We start from the raw sequence: 11,189 nt of genomic DNA on the forward strand, positions 1-11,189 counted from the left end.
CACACCTCTCGTTACTACTGTGTCTGTCATACACCTGTCACTACTACTGTCACTGATACATGGGGGAATTTTTGGTTAATATGTGTATGTATGTAATTTTTCAAATCTTCAGTGTCATGAATGAAATAATCTTGTTCTTAGTTCTGATCTGCAAATGAAGAATTCATATTTATGGATAAAAAAAAAAAAAAAAAAAAAACATAATCTAAACAAAATAAATAAAAAAAATATTTTTTTTTTATCTAAAAGAAAAAAAACAATGCCTCACACATTCACACTCTTATACCCAGTAAACACTTACAGTATCAGTATCTCTCTCTCTCTCTCTCTCTCTCATCATAAACCTTACCACTATCACCCTCACACACACACTCGTACACCCAACCATCATCCCCACCCCCCCTCTGCTCACACCACCACCCTCACATATACTCCATCCCTCATCACAGCCTCACCTCACTCATCTTGTCACAGCTCATCCCCAGGGCATCCTTCATAAGGTGGTAGGCTTCACAGATGAGCTGCATGTCGCCGTACTCAATGCCGTTGTGCACCATTTTGACGTAGTGGCCAGCACCATCCTCACCCACCCAGTCACAGCATGGCTCGTCCCCAGACTTGGCACAGATGCTCTAGTGGAGGGTTCAGAGGTAATAAGGGTGGTGGTGGTGGTGTATGGTAGCACAGTATTACTATTGTTGCTACTGTTGTTGTAATTTTTATGTACTGTGGTAATAGAAGTAGTAGTAGTAGTAGTAGTAGTAGTAGTAGTAGTAGTAGTAGTAGTAGTAGTAGTAGTAGTAGTAGTAGTAGTAGTGGTAGTGGTAGTGGTAGTGGTGGGGGTAGGGGTAGTGGTAGTCATAGTAGTTTCTGTATTCTTTTTGTACAAGTAGAAGTAGCAGCAGTGGTGTGGAAAAAGAAATATCATTAACATACAAACAACATGCATAAGAAAACAAACAAAATACAGACTGATTAGTTACCTAAGTTTGTACATAGAAAAATAAAAACTTGTGCACATCCTAACTTAATTTCCAAAAAAAACACCAAAAGGGTTACAGAAAATTAGTAGGTACATGTCAAGTCACAGAAAAGGAGGAAATACAGAAGCAGGCAGGGGGAAGCTCCAGAGTTCACAGAAAGAGGGATGATTAACTGGGAATACTAGTTCACTCTTACATTAGAGAGGTGAACAATGAACAGGTGAGAAAAAGTCTTGTGCAGTGAGGCCATGGGAGAAGGAGGAGAAGGCAGACTGATAACTGAGTGGACTTTCTTTTCTTTATATTTTTGTTCACCTTGGCCAGTCCTCTCTTACATAAAAAAATAAATAAATGAAAAAAAATGCAGTAATAAATAGAGATATGGCTTAAACACCAAATAAACACTACTCTTCATCCTGTTACCTGGAAAATAGGCTGTATGTGTGGCCAGGCTTCCTTGTGACCCCCAGGCATGAGTGAGGGACCGTAGCGAGCCCCCTCCTCCCCGCCAGACACACCAGACCCAACATACAGCAGTCCCTTCTCTGCCAACTGGTGACATCTGGTGTGAAAAGGTGTTATGGGGTGAGGGTGCAACAGGGATGGGGTGACATGTGATGGGAGGTATAATAGATGGGAAGGTCAGTGTGGAGGTGGAAAAGTGAAAGGATAGGGAGGATATTGTGGATAGGAAGAGTGGTGGTGGTGGTGGTTAAGTTGGTAGAGATGGTAGTGGTGATGATCATGTTTTTTATGAAGAGATGATGGTTATGAAAAGTTGAGTTAGGTTTAGGTTAAGTGTGATGGTGGTGGTGTTGCTACACATGCTTTGAGGGGTTAAAGAGTCTCTTTCTCTCTCTGGAACATACACACACACACACATTTCTTCAATAACAGTACAAAATTAATGACTGCTTCTTCTCTTCCCTCTCTTCTTTAAGTTTTCAAAAGTACCTGTTTCATTATGCATAAGGTCACCCTCTTAATTAATAGCACAGATGACCTCAATTAGTGGTGCATACCTTGATGGCTTCACCTGTAACTATTAACAACTTCCTCACCTGGCCTTCCTTACCTGTAACACTGAATATAACATGATGGTTCCTTGTACTATATAAGTGTATTATTGTATGAATGATTGAACTCTCTCTCTCTCTCTCTCTCTCTCTCTCTCTCTCTCTCTCTGTCAATTATCTAATACACTGTACACTTAACAGATAATAATTCTCTCTTTCTTCAACTGCAGACAAAACAATGACAAAAAACAATTAAAATATAAAAATCACAATCTCTCTCTCTCTTTCTCACCTCCTCTGGGTGTCCTGGTATTCAGAGTTTCCTCCATCAATAATAATGTCTCCTTTCTCCAGTAGAGGGATCAGCTTCTCAATGAAACTGTCCACAGCAGCACCAGCTATGGAAGGCAAGGATGGGGTGTTAGCAGGCAGCAAGATCAGGAGTGAGGGTGTCTGGTTAGAAGGACAAAAGAATAGAAGGAAAAGAAAAGGTTATGATTAGATTAGGTACTGAGGGAGACAGAGATGTAAACAGGAAGGGGAGGAGTATTAGCAGACAAAGTTGAGGTGTGGTATGTGTGTGGCTAAGAGGAAGAAGACTGGAAGGGAAAAAAAAAAAAAAAAAAAAAGGTTATGACTGTAGATTAGATAAAAAGGGAGGATATTTGTACACAAGTAAAAACCTATATGAAACAGGAGAAGGGAGAAAAATATTAGCAGACAGTTGAGTTGAGAGAAAGTGTGTGGGTGGCTAGGAGGAAGAAAAAGAATGGGAGGAAAAGAAAAGGTTATAACTGTAGATTAGGTAAAAAGGGAGAAGGGATAATTAGTAAATAGGCAAAAAGAAAAAAAAAATCATATGAAACAAGTCAGATGGAAAGGAATGTTATCAAATAGTAAGTTGAAGTGTGGTGTGTGTGGCTAGGAGGAGGAAGAGGAGTATATGTAAATGGAAAAGAAAAAGTTATGACTGTAGATTAGGTAAGAAAGAATATTGGTAAACAAGCAAGAAAAAATCATAAGAAACCACAGAAAGTAAGTTGAGAAGTTGTGTGTAAGGTCTGGAGGAAGAGGAATGAAAGGGAAAGAAAAGACTATGGCAATAGATTAGGTAAAAAGGGAGGAAGAAAAATTAAAGAAAGAAAAGATTATGGCAATAGATTGGGTAAAAACGGAGAAGGAAGAATATTAGCAATCAGAAAGAGAGAGAGGATCATTAGTAGACAGTAAGTTGAGGTGTAGTGTGTGGTCAGAAGGAGGAATTAAGAATGGAAAGAAAGGGTTTACCAGATTAGAAAAAATAAAAGGAAAAAGAGTAGGACAGAAAGGCAAAACAATTAAATACTGTACATATACAAAACAGGAAGAAGGAAAAGTGCTCCATCCTACTCCACTCCAATCACCCTGACTCACCCTTAACCAGCAGCATAACACGCCTTGGTTTCTTCAGCTTGGCCACCATCTCGGGCAAGGAGTGAGCGCCCACCACCTTCGTTCCCTTCGCCTCCTTGGCCAAGAAACTGTCCACCTTTTCTGTGGTGCGGTTGAAGGCACACACCACCCACCCATGATCGTCCATGTTCAGGATGAGGTTTTGCCCCATCACTGCCAGGCCGATCAAGGCGATGTCCGCTCTGTAATGGGGAAAGGATGGGGTTAGGGGTTATATGGTGTGATGGATGGGGTGGTATGGTGTTGTGATGGGGCAAGGATATGTCAGGGAGGGTTAGTGTTTATGTGGTAATGGTGATGGGTTTTGGTGTAGTGATGGGACAAGGATGGGGTAGGTGTGGTTAGTGTTTGTGTGGCATTGATGGGGTGGTTAGGGGTAGTGATGGGGCAAGGATGGGGGTGGGGTTAGTGTTTTTGTGGTATTGATGGGGTTTGGTGTAAGGAATGAGGTGGTAAGAGGAGGTAATAGTGATGGGGTAATAGGGTAATGATGACAATGATGGGGTAAGGGGTGACTAGTGATGGGGTGATGATGGGTAGTGGTAGTTAATGGTATGGATGAAGGGATGACACGTGACAGGGAATTAGTATGATAATTAAGGATGTTACAGGTGAGTGATGGGTTAATGGGGTGGTAGGTGATGGGGGAAGGACTTCTGTAATGCGATGGGTGATTAAACGATAAGGTTATGGGGTAAGGGATGATTAGAAGGGAAAAGTGATGGGATAGCAAGGATGAGGTGATGGGGAAGAAGTGATAACATGATGGGAAGATGGGGGAGGTATATGAGTAGCTTGATGATAGGAAGAAGAGGTAAGTGATGGGGGGGGGGTGGGGGCTGATTAGGAAGACGTGAATAACTGCTGGGGTAATGGTGAAGGGAGGGTGGTAGAGATGGGGTGATGGGAAAGAGAAATAAAACTAATGGTGTGATAAAAGAGATGGGTTAACATAATCATTAGTGATGGGGAGTGGGGTTAAAGAAGGATAAAGGCAAGGAGGAGGAGGAGGAGGAGGATAATGATGGGGATGATGGTTCGGAGAGAGAGAGAGAGAGAGAGAGAGTCATGAGCGGAAGTATTATAATGCAAGTTTTCCTAGTATGTGTCAGTTGTCACAAAAGTAGCAATAAGTACAATACAAAGAAAAAGGAGAAGGAGGTAAAAATAATAAATAAACAGGACAAAAATAGAAAAAAAAAAAACACTAAAAAGGAGAGGAACCTGTGTGTGTGTGTGTGTGTGTGTGTGACGCAATACTTACACAGGCTCCGTCTTGCGCATGGCGATGGTCTTTATTGTGCGGCACGGTGCGTTCCCCATCTCTCTCTCTCTCTCTCTCTCTCTCTCTCTCAAATGATCCCCTCGCACACACAAACACACTCACTCTTTCTCTTTCTTTTTCTCTGGTTTGAAGGGAATTTCCGTTTTCGAGGCTACCTATCTTTCATATTCTCTCTCTCTCTCTCTCTCTCTCTCTCTCTCTCTGCACAGCACGATCTATATTTGGTCCGTAATCTATGCATCCATTATTTTTTTCTCATAAATCCTGCAAATAAATATGAATTAGTATATAACGAACCACCACCAACAACAACAACAACAACAACAACAACAAAAACAAGTTCACGAGGGAAAAAATACAACTTCAATGAGAGAGAGAGAGAGAGAGAGAGAGAGAGAGAGAGAGAGAGACGTAACAAGGAGGGAGTGGGAGATGAGGAGGCGGACATGGAGAAGTGTTGAAAAAGGTGTAGCTTGATTTACACGTCACGACTTCTGGCCCCTCTGATATTTACTTATTGAAATCCCTCGCGTTGACATGTCGCTCTAGCTACAAACAATGGTAGGAAGGCTGCTTCATCGAATAGGGAGCCGTCTGTACGTACCTATGTTTATTACAGGGAATGTGTGTGCAATCAGACATCTCACAAAATCACTAAGAATTGAGTAATTATCATTTCAATACACTCGTTGCTGTCTTTATTTACTAGGAAAAGGGTAAGTTAGTGATTCAGTTTAATCAATCAGCCTTACTAGACAATGTTATGAACTTTTTCACAGCATAAAGCTTATAGGTCCATTAAAATTGAAACACCCATTTGCATATCACTCTATCATTTATTTCTAAGGATACGTGGCTGAACTGACCCCACTGTAACCTGAGTAGACCAAACCTAACCTCAGCTTTACTAGGAAAAATGAATAACAATGAACATATGATTACTCAAACATTTATGCACGAAATCCCTCATGGTTTCGTGAAATTAACGATTACTCATTCCTTGCAAGACAATATAAAGAGAACAGTCTAAGGGAAAAAAAGTTAATTAAAAAGAACATAAAAGGCCACAGCACACAGTTCGGTTAAATGGGTTACAGGTATGGAGCGAGGAAGCGTGAGTGAGTGGAGTAAGTAATTCCTCCCTAGTGGGTGCACAGCTCGGCGCAGCGGGTGACGCAAGGCACCACAAGTATGCGGCTGGCCACGCCGCTCACCGCGCCGTGAAGCTGCCGGCGGTGCATACAAGGAAAAAAGAAAGGAGGAAAAAAACAAGTTTAATGGGAACAGAGAAACGATACAGTACAATTTGCGGCGGGATAGTAACAAGACTGATAGCGGTAAGATGAATAGGTACTCGGGATCACGTCAAGAACACGGGAAATAATTACACACAAAGGAAATAGTTCTTAATGTTGAAGATTACAATGAGAAATAAACTAATATATATATATATATATATATATATATATATATATATATATATATATATATATATATATATATATATATATAAGAATAAAAGTAAATATTGTGTTGTGGAAAGTAACAAGATTCTAAGGGTGATGAAATAATACAAATAACTAAACAAATTAAACAAAAAAACAATATAACGGATAATAAATAAATGAGGAAAAAAAGAAAAAAAAGAATATTTTGATGCGTGCGTGCGTGCGTGCGTATAATCAACCAACGTATATATAAAGATGTTGCCTAATTTCAAACTGACGCAAGGAAATAAAAGCAAAGGTCAAAAAAAAAAAAAAAAAAGTACGCGTGCGTGCGTGCGTATAAAAAAAAAAACTCACGCCGCTATTTTCAAACTGACGCAAGAAAAATAAAACAAAAAAGGAAAACAAAAAAGAAAATAAAACTGCACATACATAATAATAACAACACAAACTAAACAAACTAATGAAAAAGAAAGGGAAAATATGGAGGGAAAAGTAGAGAGGAAGAAAGAAAAAGAAGGAAAACAAAAATAAAAGATAAATAGTGTGTGCGTTCGTGTGTGCGTGCGTGACAACACAAACAGTATGAAAAAAAATGAAAAAAGAAGAGCAAAAAGGAAAAAAAAAAAAGAAAGTGTGTGTGTGTGTGTGTGTGTGTGTGTGTGTGTGTGTGTGTGTGTGTGTGTGTGTGTGTGTGTGTGTGTAATAATAGCACAAACAAAACCACGTCGTATATTTCCAGGTGTGAAAAGTGCAGAGGAAAATACACACATCGGGAAAATAATGGAAACAACATGACAGCCAAAATCATATACCTTGTGTTGAAACTCTCTCTCTCTCTCTCTCTCTCTCTCTCTCTCTCTCTCTCTCAAGGTAACTAGTATGTATCTTGTAATTTTCATTTCTCTATTTCTTTTCAGTTATTGTTTGCTCTCTCTCTCTCTCTCTCTCTCTCTCTCTCTCTCTCTCTCTCTCGAATGATAACCAAAAGGAAAAAAAATCAACAAAAAGATAAAAAAACCCCAAAAAAATCAAACTAAACAACTAAACAAGAAACGTAAATAACACACACACACACACACACACACACACACACACACACAACCAAAAACAACAACACTAAGTAAGTCACGATACAATGAAGTTAAAATAAAAAGAAAGTAAAAAAATTAATCAATAAGAAAAAAAAAAATACTTTCCAGACTTCACGGATCGCTTTTTTTTTTTTTTTTTTTATCTATTGTTGTTGTTTGACGAAGAGGAAAGAAGAAAAAAAAAGTTGTAACAATAGACAGGCAATTAGTCACTGTGTGAGTGTGTGTGTGGAGCAAGCGAGAGAGAGAGAGAGAGAGAGAGAGAGAGAGAGAGAGAGAGAGAGAGAGAGAGAGAGAGAGAGAGAGAGAGAGAGAGAGAGAGAGAGAGAGAGAGAGAGAGTAAAAAGATATTGAGAAATGAGAATAACAAAATATTAGTTACGAGAGAGAGAGAGAGAGAGAGAGAGAGAGAGAGAGAGAGAGAGAGAGAGAGAGAGAGACTTCTTCCTCCTATTTTTTCTACATCTCCTCCTCCTCCTCCTCCTCGTCCTCCTCCTCCTCCTACTACTACTACTGCTGCTTCTGCTGTTACAATGCATGAACGGTTTCACCACGTAAAACACACACACACACACACACACACACACACACACACACACACACACACACACACACACACACACCTGTCTAAATTAAACACTTCAGAGAGCCTTACTTTCGCCCTCCTTTCACCATCTTGCCCTTTCTTCTCTTCTCTCTTCTCTCTCTTCCTCCTCCTCCTCCTCCTTCTGTCTCTTCCTTACATTCCACTCTTCCTCCTTTACTTCTTTCTGTCCTTTCTTTTCTTTCCTCCTCTCATTCTAACTCTCCTTTTATTGTCTCATCATCTCCTCTCCTTCTCTCCATGTACTCTTCTTCCTCTTCCTCCTCCTGCTCCTCCTCCTCTACCTCCTCAGTCAAGCTTAAGTATTAGAAAGGTTGGGGAGAGGGGAGAGGAAGAGGAGGGAGGAGAGGGGAAAAAGGGGTGGGGAGGATGTTAGCGGTTTCCAACATACTTTTTCGCTCTAATTGTGTTCCTCCACCTCTTTGTCTGTCTGTCTGTCTGTCTGTCTGATTCTGTATGTTCAGCTATTAATCAGTGTGTGTGTGTGTGTGTGTGTGTGTGTGTCTCTCTCTCTCTCTCTCTCTCTCTCTCTCTCTCTCTCTCTCTCTCTCTCTCTCTCAGTAAAATTGCAGGAAAAAATATAAAGAAGACTAAGAACAAGAACAAGAACAAGAACAATGAAGAAAATAAAAGAGGAAGAATAAGACGAACAACAACAACAACAACAACAACAACAACAACAACAACAACAACAACAACAATAGTAATAGTAATAATGTTAACAAAAAAAATAATAATAATAATATGAAACAGGAAAACTCCACGTGATAAGAGAGAGAGAGAGAGAGAGAGAGAGAGAGAGAGAGAGAGCGTGAAGGTCGCGGTGCTTGGGGACAACCCACGGCGCAGAACAAGCGGAACTGCCTCGTCACGCAATCCTTCAGGAAGTTCATGCCACAAAAATACTAACTACATAAACAATTAAATAACCAAAAATAAACAAATAAACAAAAAAATACTACTACTACTACTACTATGATAACAATGAAACAGTAGTAGTAGTAGTAGTAGTAGTAACAAGAACATCAATAATAATAATAATAATAATAATAATAATAACAATAATAATAATAATAATAATAATAATAATAATAATAATAATAATATCACTATCAGCAACTCCTCCCCTCCACCCCCCCTACCAGCAAGCATGTATGTCAGAGGTGCAAACACACACACACACACACACACATCATGGTGCCCTTTCAATGATCACGAGTGAGCTACATTTCACCAGCAGCAGCAGGAGGAGGAGGAGGAGGAGGAGGTAAAATTATTGTATGATATCAATAATATGTCTTCTCTTTCTATGTATGTATGTATGTATGTATGTATGTACCGTACGTGAAATTTGGCTGGTGTGAGCATGTAATCTCTCTCTCTCTCTCTCTCTCTCTCTCTCTCTCTCTCTCTCACGTGACCCAATCAATGGCTGTACATACATTCCTTTCAGACATTCCCGACAAAAGTATCGATTCTCAGGGGCAGGCAGTGAATATCCACTCAAGATTAAGATCAAGATTAGGATCGAGTTGGTAGACTGGAATGTCGCTAATAAAGAAAGGTTCAGAGAGAAAGAATGCGTGGTGGTGGTGGTGGTAGTAGTAGTAGTAGTAGTAGTAGTAGTAGTAGTAGTAGTAGTAGTAGTAGTAGTAGTAGTAGTAGTAGTAGTAGTAAAATGTAAATAATAATGAAAATGTAACGCCTGAGAGAGAGAGAGAGAGAGAGAGAGAGAGAGAGAGAGAGAGAGAGAGAGAGAGAGAGAGAGAGAGAGAGAGAGAGAGAGAGAGAGAGAGAGAGAGAGAGAGAGATTGAATACAACCATCACATTTCTATCTTCCGAAATTTAAATAACAATATACGTGAGCTACTACTACTACTACTACTACTACTATTACTACAACTACTACTATTACTGCTACTATCACTCAATTCCTATCCCCTTCCCCAATCCCACACGTGACTCATCCTAAAACACACACACACACACACACACACACTAACCCGTGACTGCTCATCCATCTCCTGTTGTGAACGACCCCCGGTAACACCAGTAGGTCCTCCATCGACCCATAAAACAGACTGGGAATATACCAGTACTCCGACATCACCACCACCACCACCACCACTACCACTACCACTACTGCTGCTATAACTACTAGTATTACCACTGATACGGTTATTATTGGTGTTGCTACCTTCACTACTTCACTAGTACAGCTTACTACTACTACTACTACTACTACTACTACTACTACTACTACTACTACTATTCGCCTACCACTGCCTCGATATCTATTATTGCTCAATGTATTACAACAATTAATAATGCTACTACTATTATTATTATTACTACTACTATTACTACTCTTTCCCTCCTGTCTTGATTTCTACAACAACAACAACAACAACAACAACAACAACAACAACAACTATTATCACAACTGCTCAAACTCTTCAATGACACCAAAAATGCGGTGTTTTCATGAATCAGCAACGAACAGTAAGCAACCACAATTCCTCACCACAATCCTTCCTTATTCCTTCCAGCCTTCCTACTTACCACAATTCTAAAACCTTTGATCGCAACCGCAATTCTGTCGCAACCACTACTCTTCTATCATTACTATTTCGTTGTTGTTGTTTTCTTCTTCTTATTATTATTATTATTATTATTATGATTGTCTTTTTCTTTCTTTCTTTCTTTCAACCACTATCAATCAACCACTATCTGCATTACAGCTACCACAATTTTCTTTCTGTTCTTGATTCAGGTACCACTATTTGAAAATGTTTGTAGAATCAGCCACCACTACAACTATAACCACCACCACAACTACAACTTTAACCTACCACCATCTCTACGTAACAACTATTCTATAACACTACCACTATCACTAACCACCACCATTACCACTACAGAAACCGAATACTGGTGAAAATAATAATAATAATAATAATAATAATAATAATAATAATAATAATAATAATAGTGGTAGTAAGACGAGAAGCAGTAGTGGATGGTGGCGAAGTGGAATGAATAGGTGGAATGTATGGACGTGTTCCACTAGACAGTCACGTGCGGTGTGGATGGGCAGCGGCGATGGTGGTGTTAATAATAGTGGTTGTGTCTGTTAATGATGTATAGGTGTGTGTGTGTGTGTGTGTGTGTGTGTGTGTGTGTGTTCCTTCCACTGCCACCACCATCACCACCACATCTATTATTTCTACCTCCATCACCTCCACCTCATTCCTCCGTTCCCTCTATTCTTCTTCTTCCTCTTCCTCCTCCTCCTCCTCCTCCTCC

The 11,189-nt window shown here is 39.8% G+C and overlaps 1 protein-coding gene across 4 annotated transcripts in view; it reads right to left on the reverse strand.

The window, feature by feature from the left end:
• Positions 1-11,189, reverse strand: part of LOC123511383 (6-phosphogluconate dehydrogenase, decarboxylating-like) — a 37,408-nt gene that overhangs the window by 8,064 nt on the left and 18,155 nt on the right. For 3 of the 4 annotated variants that reach the window (XM_045267211.1, XM_045267212.1, XM_045267213.1), the window contains 4 exons: positions 3,413-3,633; positions 2,292-2,397; positions 1,407-1,545; positions 456-632 (listed from right to left, as the gene is read on the reverse strand). In XM_045267211.1, the coding sequence (XP_045123146.1) occupies positions 456-632; positions 1,407-1,545; positions 2,292-2,397; positions 3,413-3,633 (643 nt within the window). Of the gene's footprint in view, positions 1-455; positions 633-1,406; positions 1,546-2,291; positions 2,398-3,412; positions 3,634-4,715; positions 5,001-11,189 lie in introns of all 4 variants that reach the window. The other variant, XM_045267210.1, reaches the window with a different exon arrangement.

This window comes from Portunus trituberculatus, chromosome 31, assembly GCF_017591435.1.
Source record: "Portunus trituberculatus isolate SZX2019 chromosome 31, ASM1759143v1, whole genome shotgun sequence".
Taxonomy (NCBI): Eukaryota; Metazoa; Arthropoda; class Malacostraca; order Decapoda; family Portunidae; genus Portunus; species Portunus trituberculatus.